At 35.6% G+C, this 19,105-nt stretch overlaps 1 protein-coding gene across 1 annotated transcript in view; it reads right to left on the minus strand.

Annotated features, from left to right (window-relative positions):
• Nucleotides 1-8,126: 8,126 nt before the first annotated feature.
• LOC133521595 (guanine nucleotide-binding protein subunit alpha homolog) overlaps nucleotides 8,127-19,105 on the minus strand; it is a 43,864-nt gene continuing 32,885 nt past the window's right edge. Inside the window, exon 3 of the mRNA XM_061856635.1 lies at nucleotides 8,127-17,446. Within this exon, the coding sequence (XP_061712619.1) occupies nucleotides 17,089-17,446 (358 nt within the window). The 3' untranslated portion in view covers nucleotides 8,127-17,088. The remainder of the gene's footprint in view (nucleotides 17,447-19,105) is intronic.

A 19,105-nucleotide genomic window follows, 5' to 3' on the forward strand; every position in this document is an offset into this window, starting at 1 on the left:
GTTCCCTCTGTTCTTTAATATGGAAACAAAACGTGTGTCATGAGATGTGACGTCGGAAAACGGAAAATTCAGCGTATTTTACGGAAACAAGGTATAGAAAGTATGGTGACAAATGAGCTTTCATTTTGAGCATGATTGGTTGAAATAGCCTAGCGTAAGACACTTATGTTTATTTAACAAAAAAACATATAAGTTATAAAAAAAAGTCAGAGAAGTCCCTTGTATACTAAATGTTATTTTATGGCTTGTGGATAATAACAATAACCTTACAGGGTGCGTAGCTAAGATGCCAATCATTTACGCTCCGTAGCGAACGAAACACAATTGTCTCTGTCGCACTAATATGGAAGAATGCTAGAGAGAGATTATCGTATCATTCGCTACGGAGCAAACGATTGGCATTTTGGCTAGGCACCCTATAGTATTTAGATGTAATTTCAAGAGTAATAAAAATAAGTCCTTAAAGTGCATAAAATCTAAGGCATGATATATACCAATTCCTTAGAGAAGTGAAATGTATTTTAGGGTTCCGTAATATCACAGTCTAAGAAATAATGGATGCCATTTTTTAAATGTACACCCCCAAAAACCTAGAAAACGACACCCATGTCGACTTTTTCAAAAAAGTGACGTTCGCCATCTTTATTTCCAAAATGGACGCCATTTGTAAAATTAGTACACATACATACATACATGAAACCTAAACACATTACCCCCCTCTTTTGGGTAGTTGTGTAAGTCTGTGACAACCCTAGGTAGGTACGGTGACCTTGAGCGGTGTCGGCATTTACGCAAACATCAAAGGCGTCGGCCCACTGTTACATTTACACTGTGGTAATAGACAACTAGAAACCCTTATAGTTTCGTTATGTCAATCTGTCTGTCTGTATTTCCGAGGCTTTGCTCCGTGGTTCTACTATAAAGTACTACGTCATACATTTTCTATGCATAAACAAATGTGCGTTCCATACTATTTCCTATGATGTATTAGCAATTAAATACCAGATTGATACCCAAAGACTATCTTATTATTAAAGGACAAGTTACTTACTTACTACTCTTGCAAACTGTCTCAGTTGAGTTTTATTAGTGAATGAAGTTCCTTAATTTGTTTTGATTCAATTGTAACTCAATTTAAATTATTGGCTTTGTCTGTGAGCTTTAACCTTGCGTTAAGCTTAGAGAACATAAAACAGATCTTTAGAAAACATAAAACATAAAACTAATCGTTTGTCCCTTTCCATCATACCAATACGTCGGAAAGGGACAAAGGATTATTAGCGCCATCATAACTTTAGTACACGTTTATGGGGGTTATTACATTTCTAACGTGCGACACGCTGGCTGCTACACAAAATAACACTAGAAGAGCCGTCAGTATAAATAAATATATGAAATTAAAATTTCACATTAAATAAAGTAATTTCACGTAATTATCCTGTCTAAAATCGGTAACGGGAACAGACGGTACTTCGTCTAATAACTGGTCTAATATATTCTCGTATGCAGTAGGTAAAATTTGGCAGGACCTACTTGGAAATTCTGAATTTTAATATTATGCAGATTAGGCGGACGCTCTCCGCACTTGACTTTAAACCTAAAGTTTGCACTTATGAAAACTATAGTGGTATTTCTAAAATTCTACCAAATAGAACTAGCTACCTAGTATTAAGAAGCTATACTGAAAAAATATGATCTATCGAGCATACATTAAAGTGACTTTCGTTAAGATTAACTGCTTTATACAATATCAAACTATTTGAACATTTTTAAATATTCAAAAAGCGGCCAAATGCGGGTCGGACTCGCCCATGAAGGGTTCCGTACCATTTATGACCTATAAAAAAAAACTACTTAGGTACTAGATCTCGTTCAAACCAATTTTTGGTGGAAATTTGCATGGTACTGTACATCATATAATTATTTTTTTAATTTTATCATTCTCTTATTTTAGAAGTTACAGGGGGGGGGGGGACATTTTACTACTTTGGAAGTGTCTCTCGCGCAAACTGTTCAGTTTAGAAAAAAATGATATTAGAGACCTATATATCATTTTTGAAGACCTATCCATAAATACCCACACGTATGGGTTTAATGAAAAAAAAATTGAGTTTCAGTTCTAAGTATGGGGAACCCCCAAAATTTATGTTTTTTTTTTCGTGTGAAAGTTTTAATGCGGTTACACAATACATCTACTTACCAAGTTTCAACAGTATAGTTCTTATGGTTTCGCAAAAAACTGGCTGTGACATACGAACGGACAGACAGACATACAGACATGACGAATCCATAAGGGTTCCGTTTTTTGCCATTTGGCTACGGAACCCTAAAATCGATAATAATAAATGAACAGTCACTACATTTTAGCTACTCAAAACAGTAAAATTTACTGTCTTTTTCGGAACAGTAATACTTATTTACTGTTTTGTTCGAAAGGCTCATATGGAACTGTTTTAAGCATTAAACGTTAATGCAATTTTAATCGTTTTAAATGGCTTTTTTCTCAGTGTATTAAGGTCTCTTTAAATTTATTGAATATCATAAAAAATTAGTTGAGCATTTAGCTTTTATGCTAACGACAAACCATAAGCATTAAAGTTGCATCACTTTTCTATATTCCATACTGTAAAGCGCAGGAAAAGAATATCTATTTCTGAAGAATAATTAATTATATGTGATTGTACGGTTCCGTAAACATAACGTAACAAACTACGAAGTAAATTCTATGCTTAATAAGCTACTGAATTTATCAACGTAAAACTATCCGTCGGTGGCACGTTTGCGTTGTAAGCGGCCCGCATTCAGACGTAATCTGGCTAATTCAGATGAATTATTCAGCGATGCTACGACCTGATGACGTGTTAACGCCGTTGCTAATCGGGCCAGTCAGCTGGCGTTTTCTAATTCAAGGAGCATCGCATTTTGACTACTTGCTCCTAAAATATCTGCCTGAAAAATGCCCAATAATGATCATTTATCATGTTTGCCAAGCAAAGTAAATATTATGTCAATTTTACACAGATCGGCTTAGTCCGACAATAAGCTCAATAATACTTGTGTTGTCAGTACCAGATACTTAATCGATTCATAAGTTCTGTCACAAATGTTTTGGCTGATAAAATGTAGGTTATACAAAAGCCTTGATAAGAAATCAGAAGTTTCTGCAAAAAACTGAACTAAATAAATACTTAAACATAATATATGGAAATTATCCACATATATTAGTATATTATCTTCCCCTTTCGCTTCGTCTTGGCAATGGCCGACATCGAAATCTCACCTATTTAGAGTAAATACAAAAAAGTTATGTTTGTTGTATGGGAGCCCCCCTTAAATATTTATTTTATTCTGTTTTTAGTATTTGTTGTTATAGCGGCAACAGAAATACATCATCTGTGAAAATTTCAACTGTCTAGCTATCACGGTTCATAAGATACAGCCTGGTGACAGACGGACGGACAGACGGACATACAGCGGAGTCTTAGTAATAGGGTCCCGTTTTACCTTTGGGTACGGAACCCTGAAAAGACGAAATGACGCCCCCAGATTTTTAGGAGTCTTTCAAAAAAGGAATAGAAAAAAATTTACGTCTCTCCAGGGGTGTCACTGACTGAATTATCGATCAACGCTCTTTCAATCGTTGTGTGAAGCTTACTCAAAATGACTATCCTCTTTCCGGAGATGAACAGCTACTAATGTTTGTCTCAACTCAACTGTAAGCCGAGTGAGTTAGCTAGTAGCTAACTTGATCTCAAGATCCGAAGCAACTCTTCATAATCAGAGACCAGTTATAAACTGGATTCATTGGTTTCTCGGCATGTGACCTTATGAGAGAGGCCTGTGTCAGTAATAACGTAACACGACGGTACGAGCATTTTCTTTGGAAATATTGTGAATTAATACTAAGTAGGGGTTGAATGTATACACATTTAAGCCAGGGATAGACTAGAGACAATTGTCTCACGACACGCCAGGCCAGGGACATCATATGTAAGGCGCGCAATGTCTCCCGGCATGTCGAGCGAAGTCCGCTCAATGCGAAGGCAACGTCGCGGCACTTCACTCTACGTCGCTGGCAATTGTTCCTGATCAATCCCTGGCTTTACCGATTATAAATAGAATGTCCTGTAGGTATTAGTTTGAAAATATTAAGAAGAAGAGCAACTGGTAAAGTCAACAGGTTATTTATTTATATTGTATGTTTTTATCGTCTGATAAATATTTTTTAACTGCTGAGGTTAAAAGTTATACGAGTAAATGCCTCATGAGACCATAATCCTGTTGCGCCTCGTCGTAACTATTGTTTCCTCGACTCTTTCGATGGAAAACCTAAAAACTAGGTAAGTACATACCTAATAGTAGTAGTAGCCGCTATCAAATTAAAAAAAATATTATTTTTTTATTGTCCATTCTAAAAACTTCTAAGCTACGTGTATAATGTAAGTATCTACAGGTTGTTTACTCGTAGTCACCTGCAATAATTTACAGGGTGAATATATAGGTAATACTAAGCAAATTTACTATGGTACCAACCCCAAAATCGCCAAAAAAAATGGGCTGTTTCTCACATTTTGGCTGTCTAACCTTGAAATTTTCTATGGGAGAGTAAACATTTTTTTCGCGATTTCGGGGTTGGTCCCATAGTAAAAGTTACTCAGTATGTCCTTTCTATTCATTCCCTAAATTATTGCAGGTGACTAAATGCTGGCGCGGTCTATGACAGTTTTAGGGTTCCGTAGTCAAATGGCAAAAAATGGAACCCTTATGGATTCGTCATGTCTATCTGTCTATCCGTCCGTATGTCACAGACACTTTTTTCCGAAATTATAAGCACTATACTGTTAAAACTTGGTAAGTAGATGTATTCTGTGAACCGCATTAAGATTTTCACACAAAAATAGAAAAAAAAATTTGAGGGTTCCCCATACTTAGAACTGAAACTCAAAAAGTTTTTTCTTCAAACCCATACGTGTGGGGTATCTATGGATAGGTCTTCAAAAATGATATTGAGGTTTCTAATATCATTTTTTTCTAAACTGAATAGTTTGCGCGAGAGACACTTCCAAAGTGGTAAAAAGTGTGTCCCCCCCCCGTAACTTCTAAAATAACAGAATGAAAAATCTAAAAAAAAAATATGATATACATTCCTATGCAAACTTCCACCGAAAATTGGTTTGAACGAGATCTAGTAACATTCTAGTAGGTAAGTAGTTTTTTTTTATACGCCATAAATGGTACGGACTCGCACTTGGCCGCTTTTTATATGGAGCAGCTGTTATATAAAATGTATGTAGACATTTTTGGAAATATAGCCAGTACCTATTAATAATTTTTTAAATTAAGTCTGTCCAAAAGGTACTTGGAGGAACTATTATAAAGACCATCATTCAATGCATCAGCGTATACTTAATTACGATAGTGCAATTCCTTCTATTATCACTACCTACGTCCCATGTCGCATGCAATAAGCAACTGCTAGTGAATTATTTCTTTAATTTAAGCGAGTGTGCGAGCTTCACAGTATAAAGTAGACAAAAGTTAATTAGGGATTCTGCGAGGAGAGTTTTTCAAACGACTGCAATAAATCTTAGACATCTGCCGCCCGAATGAAAATTGCATCTGACTGCGACTGGACGGAGGATCAATGCCTCATTGGTCATTGTTATATGGTTTTAATTTTACATATCTCAGGCTCTGAAAGTGGGTAGTTGATTTATAAAGTGCGCAGAAAATGATACGTTTCAGCTCTTGTACAGAAAAATAGGTGTAATTACTCCTCTGTGTCCCTATCCCATGTGCAATTGTGCAACTAGGTGGAAACAAATAGAAAAATATCCCCTATTTCCCCGCCTGGAACAATTGATAATATAATAGGTCTAATTTTACTGATCCCGCGTTGGATCTTTTTATCAAAGATTGTGTAAGTGTTCAAATAAAATGTGTCGTTCTCAAGCCATAAGGACGTTCTGATAGGTTTTCGTATAAAGATACGAGGAAATTTCTTCCTTATGGTATGCGACAATGTAGTACCTTTTGCTTTAGAACGTCAGAAATATTTTTTAATTTCTTGAGTTGATTTGTAGTATTTACATTGATTTCATAAGGCTGGCAGCAAAAGGAGATAAATGAGCAAAGGCAGAATCTCATAGAGCCAAACTTTAACGTTTTTACGATATTAAATAGGTTTTTTTTAAGTTATTTCATGTAAATAAAATATAAGACAGAAATGCCTTATTTTACTAATTCAAATTGTTTTTAATTATTTAAATTCTCAAAAATAGTTTAATTATGTTGGCAGTATGGGTAATGTTTAGAACGAAAACGTTAAAAAATAAAAAAGTGAAGCAACATTGAACTGAACATGAACCAGTACCCCTAGTGTAAATAAATTCGATTTCCAAACGTGACGTACGCGTTTGCGTTTAGTCTCATTTTGTATTGGATTTCGAAAGAGCGCGCCAAGCGGGACGTTTTGGAACCTCAAAATCCTATACAAAATGAGACTTAACGCAAACGCGTTCGTCACGTTATGATGTCGATCAAAGTTACACTAGGGGTACAGATCATTTTAAACTTACTGGAGTTTGATAAAAGAAGTATGTGTGTTGTCATAAATACTGCAATTTAAATGTTTTTCGTTGCGGATATTTATCTTCGAAGTCTACGATTGCAAAGGCCTGAGGAAAGAACATGACCGTAGGTCTATTACTTTAATAACTGATTATGCAAATTTGCCTTGTCTTGGTTTCCTTTCCTCGCATTCGATATGAAAAGTTAGTGTTTGACTCGGGTGAATGGCACCATTTCCGTGTCGGATTATTGCCGCTACGACTGCATTTGAAGGCCAAACTACCTCGACGGAAATGGGTGCCTTTCATCCCTTGTTTAACAATCTTCTATTAACCCCCTAACGCAACCCACTTTTTAACCGACTTCAAGATTTCAAAAGGAGGAGGTTCTCAATTCAGTTGTACGTTTTTGTTTTTTTTAATGCTTGTTACTTCATAACTACGTCGTTTCTGAACCGATTTTGAAAAATATTTTTACAGTACATATGGGGCTACTTTATAGCACTAGTGCGAGAAGTAGCATATTACGTTACTGTGTCGAACATTTAAAGGGCCATATGTACTGTAAAACGTTGTACGATACATGTGCGAATAGGTAATTCGCAACTCGTGTCGATTTAAAACACTCCCTTCGGTCGTGTTTTAATCTATCGCCACTCGTTTCGAATTTCCTATTTTTCGCACTTGTATCGTAATGTACTATTTTGATTGAATGTATAAATATATAAGTATACAGATTGGTCCCGTTTTGTTCAATTGTGGTGATGGGATCCGTGAGGAATATAGGGAACTCTTCAAATGTGAAAGGCATACATATAGTGATTTTTGTATTTTCTCTAACAAATCAAGCATTTACATTTAAAAAAGTGACATTTGATGAAGTGGAACTGCTGATGATGATCAGAATGGAACTCTTCAACGACGCTTAGGTTACGTTTGGCAATTTGTCGTCTTCGTGTTTGTTAAGCAAATTAGATTTTCAAGACATTTTTTTTAATTTCATTGTATGAAATCCAAAATCAACACTAATCTTTCTTTCACCGGTCTCCCTCATTGAAGCCAGTTTTTATTACATGTGTTATAAATGTTTGACGCCCATGTCTGTCTGTCCGTCTGTGTGTGGCATCGTAACTCTCCAACGGATAGACCCGATTTCGATACGGTTTTTACGTGAAAGCGAAGTTCCTTGCGGTCGTTCTTAGCTATGTTTGATAGAAATCGACCTAGCAGTTAGCAGTTGGTTTAGTGTGTTTATCAGTTCTTTGCCAAAATTATAAATATAACATGCATTTTTGGCACATAGCGTAGGGGGTTCACTGGTCACTTGAAACTATCAGTCCACCAAATTCTCGACTCCAACCCTCAACTCAAAAGCTTACGAACATCTCCTTAACGCATTTACTGCCAACGTTTTCGTAGCGCTACACGCGTAGCCGTTTCTAGCGTTTTCCCGCTTTGTTGTAGAGGAAAGCGACTACGAACAGAGCGCCGGCCAAGCGGGCTCCCGACACTCAATTTGTTAACGGTCGGGTTAAAAGGTAGAATAAAACATATAGATTATACATGCATTGTATTTTATTACACTGTACAATAAATATTGGGCTGTATACAAAATATAGAGGAATTCCAAAAGATATTGTCAACACTCTAGCATACAATAACACGAGTGTAAAATGACTCCTAACAATATGTTTAAAATTCGTAACGTATAACTATCTAAACCAACTTTTCAAAACATTTCTGCGTAAATATTAAAAGGACCGGGATTTGCACTTTTTACTTTTCAGTACTTATTCATGGTAAAAATTATTTTATTACATAACTCTGAGCAATTACAGGCTAGGCTAAGGACGCTAAGCACAAAGAATTTCGTACATTGTCCCGCCATTTTCTATCCCTGTCGCACACGCATAATTATATTGCTGTCCCGCTGGCACAGTGGCATTGACCGCCGGCATCATCAGGGGTACACCCAATGGGGCGATACTCCTCCTTTCGGCTTTTCCCGGCTCCGTTCGGCTCAGCAGTGCTCCAAGCAATTATTAGGGTTGGCACAACCTGACGTCCCTATACGTGCACGACCACAGATAAGATAATGACTTGAATTTTTCAACCCTAAATGGCCGAAAGGAATAGTGCCATACATTAGAAAGGGACAGCATAATTCGTCCCTGAATCGCTGTCAAACTTCGGTTTTGTAGGAAGTGTCATTTCTGTACGGTAGTACAATTATTTATTCTGTGGTACAGTCAGCGTCAAATAATTTTTAGCAACCAAAGTAGCCAAATAGTTCGGTACACCATATATTCAGTATGGTGTATCGAACTATTTGGCCACTTTGACTGCTACAAAGTATTTGACGCTGACTGTACAACAATATCGAGTCAATATATTAAATGCTTCGAGCGTAACGTCCTTATTTATTGAGAATATAACTTAAAACCTTTTAATTTGTACGCACAAATGTTTAAAGGCTATAACCGCTTATCCATTAGCCTCGGGTGCTATCTTAATTCTGCCAAATAATTTGTATAAGCCAATTAAAATAATTTATATCTAAAGTTCACTATCAAGTTACGTAAGAATTGACACCCTCAGCTTTATTTAGTAACATTACTTGATGCTTAACGAGTCACTGTTACATTATAAATAGAACTCAATGTTCAGTATGTTGAACTTGGACTTTATACAAGAAAAAAAAAGTTTTTGGATTTGATAGACATTTTGTCCAAAACATCGATACCAAAACACATATTTTTCTTAAATTGAAAGTGCGTGAGTCTCATTAATACAGAAATTGAAGTTTGGTGTTAAGTAATTTATTTATTTTCCTTTAACTCAAGGTTAGATGGGGTGAAAGAAACATTGGGACAAAAGAAACACTTGTAGTGAATCCTCATGCTGTTTCTCTTGCTCCGAGTAAAATGAACTATTTCTGTTCCCCACATGGTCTTATTTTATTTTATAAAATAATTGTATACTTATGATGTAACAGTAATTCATGCACCATCATAACAGCATAACAATCACATCGCCGGACTTGGTCGCGGCTCTTTTGAGACCCATATTCCACATCCTACCCTAATCGTACCAATACCATCCCACACGGGAACATTTTGTAACCTGCAGTGGAAAAAAACGGCCAAATGTCGTTCCTAGACCAAACACATTTCAGAAAAAGTTCACTTCTGCGGAAAATACGTTAAAAAGTGGTTATTTGTAATTATGTACCCATAATTCAGTATCAACTACTGATAAAATGCATCCCGCCTGTAAGGGTGTAGCGTACAAAATAAGTGTGACCGCGGTTGGCACGTCCCTTTGACCGTATCAGTAAAGGTGGTGACCGCGGCCGGCAAAACTTTTCGGCCACTTTGTCGCTTGCCATAGGAACGCGTTGAAAAGGTTATTGATATAAATATACAAGCAAATCTCATCCTTATGGCAAGCGACAAAGTGGGACGTTGTGCTGGCCGCGGTCATATATTAGCTTTAGATACTCTGAACTTTGCGATGTCTGCAGAAAAAACACAAACAAAATGTGTATGACCCTGCAGCTGCTGCTGATAGTCTATTTTACCTTAGAACGACATTTGAGCCATAGATTTACCATTTAGAGTTCGATATCACAAGGAACAATGACACAAATCGTGATCAGTTATTTTTGCTTTACAACACTGGCTTTAAATGGAAATACAGAAATAAAAATAAAAAAATTCTAGGACAGTTAAAAGTTTTTTAATGCGTACATTTAAAATTGTTTGAGCTTCTGACATGCGGATACTTGACTCCCAAAACTTTATTTATTTTCACCGACATTGGATATTAATCAAATCGTTTAGTGGTTAATCAATTCCGCAAACAAATGCTATTTGATCCATCAATTTCATCAACCAAAATTGAATTTCACAAATACATAAAACAACTTGACAATTGATATCTGACACTGACAATCTCCTGTTCATTTCAGGGCCGGTAAGTAACGACGGCCATAATTATGAATGTTTACTTGTTGAATCAGCAATGGACAGTGAATTGACAATGTCACAAGGGCCTGGATTCAAATATTAAAGTCATATGAGAAAACCTTTCACAGATCAATGTTATAGTTATCATAGCCAGTTTTAAATTTCGAACTTTGGTATCAAATGTACAACTGTTAGTTCATTGATATTTTTACAATTAAATTGATTAAAACCATCACAATTAAAAGTACAACCAAATTAGTTATTAGGACAATCCACGCATTGTCAAGTAATTTAGCTGCATTTTGTACTTTATTCCTTTTTACAAGGTTTTAAAGAATAAGGTGTTAACTTCGAGACATACTTGGTGTTTAACATATATGAATCCAATCTTGACATTACACATACCTTGCCAAAAAATGTATTTAAACAACTGTCCAGATTGAATTTATCTCCGATGAACTATGGTTAAAAAGCATTCCTTAAAAAGGTCTACTTTGTTGGGCATATGTCAGCTATATATTTACCTAAATAACCTGTAGAAATATATATCATATACCGTAGAATATACAGCAAGTTATCAAGCGTTATTATGCCAAATAAAGGCTTCTTAGCTTTATCAGAAGCTATAGTAATTAGCGTCACGTACCCGACACTTTTTTGGAATATAGTTCATCGGATAAATCCATCCTCAAAATCAGACTGTTTATAAGAACTTTATATGTAAAAATGATAACATTTAATGTAAGTCCAAATTATACCTTTTTGTAAACCTTAGTATCTAGTCTCTACAGGCGGTTAAATAGTATAAGTGTATGTAAGATAAGTTATACTACGGGATGTCTAGTTACTGCTGTATTCCCATCCTTTCAAGTCGCTGCACTACGAAGCCGCTGCCCATTGTGCCCGTAGCTAGTAAGATCGTTTGTACATACACATGTACCTAGCCGCCGCCATTCGTGTCATCCACGAAGACGCGTAGATTTAATAACGACAATACGAGCCAAGACGCGCGATTCGTGAATGACACGATCCTGTACAATTGAAGTTACGCTCTCTGAAATAAAAAGAAATTTAGGTAACAGTTTTTAGAAATGAACCAGCGGTGGCAGCACGGTCGCAATTATCTTCTGTCACCATGCCTGTCACGTTCTAACAAGTAAGTGCGAAAGTGAGGAATAATGACAGGCGATAAAAATGGAACCATGCTGCCACCGCAGGCATACATGTTACTGTTAGAATAATACAGCAATGCAAATACATGTATGTAGTTCGTATGTGTTCATAGTATATGAACCTCATTTAAGTTTTAACTGTTTGAAGAGTTGACAGTACTGTTATTTTTCTACTTATTGTCATATCTACGTTATGAGAATGTCGTGTGGTGTTTTTTAATAAATAACAACATTATTTTTTTGTTGCCCTAGATATCTGTGCGAATTGATATGTTTTCAAGTGCACAGTTTTTATGTCTTCAGCATATTTCGTATCATATGTTTCGATTTTTTAAATATAGAATGAAAATATGGAGTTAAAAAAAGTAGAGCAAATCTTCCAAAATCATTGATGGTTTCATAAATTGTGAGCATAAATACATCGGAAATCAATCTTATACCAGAGGCAACAAAACCACTGTTGACCAGTTATACATCTTAAACTCAGTGTTAGTTATTCAAATCACCACAGTTACGTTAATGTTCATAATAAGTTACACATAATTCTAATTTAGTAATGTCGTTTTAAAATGAGAGCGTATCTTCGATTGTATGGGAGCGGCGTTACGACGGATTCGTGTGAATCTTAAACCCAAGCGCAACATTTGCGTCATACGCTAAAAGGGCTGAGTTTTGGTTTGTTCTAAATATCCGGTAGTAAAACATACACACATACCCCCTTATTCATAAACGTGTACTTCCGACGTATTAGTATGATGGAAAGGGACAAACGATGATCAGCGGCATCATAACTTTAGTACACGTTTATGAATAAGGGGGTTACAATACAGTCAATATAAGCTGTGTTGACAATTCGTCTATATTTTCAGTGGCAACCGTTTGTACACGCGATGGCACTCTTAAATGCAACGTATCACTATTATGGAAAACGCAAAACCCATACAAACCCCTCTACCAATACGGTTGACAAAACGTGAAGTAAATTAACCTAATCTATTTATGAAATTTCAGCGTTCCGGTCACCACCATACATTTACGAGAAATCGAGCACAAACATACCTAGACGCCATTTTATAAAAGCACAAATTATAATTTTACATGTGAAAATTGGCAATATTGATGCGACTGACAATTGCTTGACCAATAACGAGCGATTTATTGCACGGTGTTGCCAGTTTAGATTTGTTAGATTGTAAATTATACTTTTATAAAATTACTTAGACCCTGAGTGACTCTGAAAATTGTCAATACACCGATTACGATTTATGGGGATTGACTTATAAATTATAGATTTATGACCATTGATTTTAATTTCTATGTATGATGGTAAAGGTTGGAACGCTTAAATATACGGCCCAATACCGCGATGTAGGTACACAATAAATCATAGAGGTATTTACAAAATATAGCCTCAAATAAACCATTCAATTACACAGATAATAAATAGACCTTTTTTAAAGTAAATAAATTTACCTTCTATCCGATTTCAAATAAATACACTAAAGCTTATGAAACTTACAACTAAATGAGTATAATTATTATGATCATAATTATGCAATAATATAATGGTCACTAGGATTATTAATTTAAGGCAACAGATTAAAGTTTTATTTTTTACGCGTTTGTACTTTTACTCGTTTCTTTATAAGCAAAATTTTCTAAAAAGTAGCATTTTTTAACATCAGGACTTACTAAAATCTTCTATAATTCGATCAAAACCGGTTGATTAGTTTAGCCGTGAAAAGGTAACAGTTAAAATATTGAAGAATAATTTAAAGTTTCTAAGCTAAAAACGAAACAGTTATACCAATATTGAAACTGTCAAAAATTAACAATCCTAGTCCATTCAAAAATCAGACCGTTTATACCGAATGTACCAAATTATGTACCGAAGTGAATTGATCGTACCTTACGAGACGTTAATTTGTGCCCTTTACGGCCCTCCGCTATAACATGCGCGAGTGAAGTTTAAACTTGTTTAAACTTATTTAATTGTAATTTGTTTGACAACAAACTGGTTTGTTTATGATAGGGATCCTTATGACCGAATTTTGTTTTTTTTTGCATTTTTATCGATAATGGCTGGAACCGCACAACCGAGGGCCGAACCCCAGATTTTTGACCACGACAGATATGAAAGTTTAATATTGACACGCGTGCAACTGCGCAGCACGTTTTAGCGGAGGTCCTCATAATAAAAATGTAAATAGTATAAAAGACGCATAATTAAAACAATATACACTAGAGCATCTAATGAGATTACATGTCTTTGCAGTTTGCAGATGTGAAGAGGGACGGATTCTTCGCAAGAGTCGAGACAAGTTCATAATAAGGACTGCTTATGCCCACTGCAAAACAGCGTTAGTATTTTTAGGTAACGTTACCGAGATCACGACAAGATATTTTTCACCATTCAAATGCCTTAATTCATATACAATAATCGCACAAGCTTTGCCTTTAAAACATGAACGTTACATTGACATCGTACGCCATAACACTTAATACCCGTTCACCGTCAAAGATGGCCCCAGACGCGCGCGGGTACGATTAATATTAACCTTCATGCATTTTAATAAGGTTCACGATGGTTCGTTATACATAGGCGTTGCGTTCAAAAGAGTAAGAGTTCTTAGCTTTGTATAGGTCGCCATACACTACCCGGGACGAATTAAACCCTTTTCCAGGCATAGTACGATTTATCGACCACATACGCGCCAATAGAATTTCAACTTTAGTATTCTGATTTAAGGTTCAAATTAGATTGCACTTTTGGAAAATGAGACTTGCCTTCAAATGAATCATCAAAGCTGGATTAATTGGAATATATTTGTTTTTATTGGGAAATCCTTGTAGATTAGTGTAGCCTGGAAGAGTCTTTGGCAACCAAAGGACACATTGAAAGTGTTTAGTTACTGGATGGCGTTTGATCGCAGCAGTAATACAATTTTGTAGGACGTGTGCAGCCTGCCTCATCATTTTTCAATAAACCTAAAAAAAAAAATGAAGATAAGCAGTCTCTATTGTTCACTCGTCTCTCGCCAGTAACACGTGGAAACGAACTCACGACATGTGACAATATCACAAGGATATTTAAAGTTCAAAATAATTATGCAATATTGAGCGTTAGTACCAAAAAGTCAAAAGTATTTTCCAAAAGAATATTTTTTACAACGAGCTTAGTTGCTGTAGCAGCTTTTAATTTCAATTTAATCACAGTAATTGTAATTTAGAGGAGAAACATTAGTTTCGTTTCCCTTAGAGCAATAGTTCCCAACCTTTACATTGAGCCAAGTAAAAAGGGTTTTAAAATGTGGTGGGGAGAACTATCAAAATCTACTGGTCTGCTTTATTGATTTCGGCGCCGTTTTATTGCTATATCGTTGGTTAATAATATAAACCTGCTACATCCATTTTTAAAATTAATTTAATTTTACTTTATTCTATATAAATAAAGGTTCAAAATGCTCTATTTTTAAAAATTGGTTTAGCAGTTTTACACTCTTAACCAACGTTATGCTGGAGTTGGGAACTCCTGCCTCACAGGGAATCCTAGCACTGATAGAAGTATTTTGAACCAAAAATTTTTTTTTCTGTAGATTGGCAATTTACTGTACCAGTGGCTCTGTATGCTGTGAACCTCGCGTTAAGAGTAGATAATATAAGAGTGAAAAATACTTAGTTCATTGAGTCGTTATTACAGTGAACTCACAATGATCTTAAGCGCCTTAAACACTATTGGCGTGAAAGTCCTTTATGCCAATTTCGAAATTTTGAAAAATTTCTAAAAACTGTTTCGACATTTTTTTTATTTAATCATATAATCTGATCACAAAATTTCATGAGAATCGGTTAAAATTGCGACCTGTTAAAGAGAACATCTGGACATACAAATTAAAGCAAAATGACAGACTTAAATCGGAGACCTTCGCTAAAGCTACGGTCTTAAACTTATAAAACGAAGAGCCCTGCCAGTCTGCCGCGTCTGTCTGTCTGTATGTTCGCGATAAACTAAAAATACTAAGCGTATTTTCATGCGGTTTTTACCTATCAATACAGTGAGTCTTGAGGAAGGTTTAGGTTTATAATATGTTAAGGTTTACCCTTACGAAACCGGGGCGGGTCGCTCGTATGCGTATAATGTAAAATCGGACCAAGCTTACTTTTCATGTCTTTTGCAATGACAAAGTGTGGCATCATTAATGACCAGTTTCTATGAAAATATGTCATTTCGCAAATAAACAATTCATTCATTCAAGTCGGTGAAAAGTTAGCTTAGACGGATTCTAACAGTAAGTCATTTTTCTTGGTTCAAAACACCTATCTTACTCATGCGGTTCCTAAATATAGTTTGTGACATTACACCTTAAATAGAAGAGACCGCAACGCACCAGGTCTCGACTTGGCACTGATTATATTGCATGCTCATCAGGTTCAACCAGAGATACTTTAACAGACAGCTAATTTTCATACAATAAATGTGTTGTTTCGTATTCAGCACCTCTTAGATGGCGCTGTGAATGCTGAGACCCGTTCACTAGATGGCGCTGTTATTTGAGTGTGTTCATAGCGCTATACAAAATAACTATACATGGGAATGAAACTTCACTTATAATGATACCATTTAGAGATAATACAACAAAGAAATGGGTATTTGTATGAATATTAGCTGTGTTTATTATTTAATTATCTCTGGTATAACTTACAATTTTATTCACATATGCTTTAAATCGTTATTATCCCTTGTCGCTTGGCAAAAGTTTTGAGCATAGATACTACAAAGATTTCACTATTAACTCTAAATCCGAGTAATAACGATTTTTGGCGTTTAAGTAACAATTATTCGATGGAATTCGAATAACCTAAAGGAGCATTAAAAACAATATTGCTTTACACAAATTTGTCCATGACAATAAGTCTACCCCCACTAACTGTAGCCTTACCACGAGTTTGACACTGACCTATTCGCTAACATCTGCGTAACTTGCTTTCTATATATCTCGCTCGCACTAATATGCCAGTACGAGCGAGATACAGACAGTAAGTTACGCACACGCTAGCGAATATGTTAGTGTCAAATTCGTGGTAACGCCACTAACTGTATACAGTCCCCTACGTATACTCGTAGAAACGTATCCATTAACGTGATCATAATAATACATTTTTCCAAGTGCAAAATCTACATTTTTTGGTCATAAATATACTGATATACAAATATCGTTACGATAGACTATACATAGTTTTTACCATTTATTATTGGTAAATAAATACATGTCAAATTACATATTTTACAACAATTAGGCCGCGCGGAGGCCCGAAGTAACTAACATAACTGTCTTTCATATTATGCACGCCGATTCCTATATCACAATATAACACTTATCACTGTAGCATGAGTGATTCAAGGTTACGATTAAGAATGGTGTCTTTAACGGAGTTGAAGACGACCTCTATGTTGTATGTGTCTATGGCTGTTGTGAAGTGGTGATAGAGTGTTGTCTTTGGTTCCCGACGAACGTTCGCGAACATGTCAAGTAAGAACATCTGCACGTCGGCGAGATTGTGCGGGTCGCCAGCGAACTGGGGGTAGTACCAGCGAATGTCTGTCTCTTTGCTAGCGACCTTTTTCGCTAGTAAATCTGACTTGTTGAGGAACAGGATTATGGAAATGCCTTTGAAGTTGACGTTGTTGACGATCGTGTCGAAGATGTTGAGCGCCTCTTCGAGACGATTCGTTCTCCTGAAATGAAAAATAAAAAAATTAGGAAAGCGTACACCAAATTGTTGTAAAACCGTATACAAAATAGCTTATGCATTTTTCCATAATTTGTTATTATTTGGTATCTATTTGACGTTGTGAAGAATTTATTAAATATTATTTTTGATGATGACTTGTGACATTATATAATTGTATATAAATAATATATCATCTTTTTTTAAATTCTAAATCTAAATCTAATCTATGAGCACTAACACACAAAGAAAGGTCGGGTGTAGATAGAGTCAGACCAAGATAAGTTGGCAGCGATTTTGACAGCTCAGACAGTGCAAGTGTTATTTTGAACGTCAAACTTCTATGGAATTATGACGTTTAAACACTTGCACAGCTGGACTACGATATCTCTAGTATGTTTATCTCTGGTAAGTTTTGATATTTCATGTTTCATAATACGAAAAACTCTCAAGCTTAAGGCCCCGTATATGCGTGTTCTTCTCACACTCTCACTAAGCGAGCGTACCGCGGATATCATGTTGTTGTAAGTTTTAACAACGAAAAGTAATCGATGAGTCCCCTGTAAAATAAAATTGCGCATTTTTAGAAGCACTTTTCATATGTTTAGCTTTTGTGCATAAATTGTTTAGACGAGATTTTCTTGTTTTTTTTTTATATCTAGCGAAAGTCAAAAATCTGGATTCGAATCGATGGCAAACGTATTGAGATCTAAAAAATCAGTATGTTTTTTTAAAAACTCCGCTCTCACAACCTTAAAGAGCTATCAAATTAATTCAGGGTGTACCTACATAATATCTATATTCATAGTTAATACTGTTAATAAGTACATATGTTTAATTTACTTACAGAGGTTCTCAGATGTTTCACAGACAAAACATATTCAAATAATACAAGTACACAAACAAATGGCTATTTTTTGTTTATGTATATATAAAATACAGTACAATACAAATGCTCTTTATTTCACACCAAAATAGAAAAAAAATCGAATTCGAATAAAATATATCATTTATTGTAACAGTCGAGACTAATTTCAGTTAGAAAGTTAGCTTTTTTTGTGTCACTATTATTTGAATCTGACATAAAGTCTAGCATCTGCTAGACTTATGTTTGGTTTTGTATTATAAAACCAAACATAAGACATGTCCATATAGACACAAGATATCTTAAATTCCAGTGTGTCACACCATCATGAATAAGCATCAGAATTGCGCAAAGCGGATTATGCATAATTATGCACACCACAGATACTTATGCGGCTGTGAGTCATCCCGTGTTTACAAGCGAGGAACTAGTTTAAATCTGCCCTATTTTAATTTTATTGCAGTTATAAAGTCAAACCTGGGTTAATGAGACCTGAAGCCCTACCGTGAAAAACGAACATCGAAATTTCTTTATCTGCCTCTATCGTATACGCAAGAGCGACAGAAAAATTGATAAAGATTTTAGTTTTTTGCGGTACGCCCTCTGATGGCGTATTATGGTCGCCTGCCACGTTAATATAAGTTGAAGCATGCATTCCGATAATACATCCGCTGCATAACGGGAAAGCTTCAAGAATAAAAATTATTATACGAATTAGATACCTCTTTCAATTGAAATTAGTTTTAAAACTATTTCGTACTATAGATATGTCAATACAAACACGAGGTTTAAGTGGATAAG

Source organism: Cydia pomonella, chromosome 9, assembly GCF_033807575.1.
Source record: "Cydia pomonella isolate Wapato2018A chromosome 9, ilCydPomo1, whole genome shotgun sequence".
Classification (NCBI taxonomy): domain Eukaryota; kingdom Metazoa; phylum Arthropoda; class Insecta; order Lepidoptera; family Tortricidae; genus Cydia; species Cydia pomonella.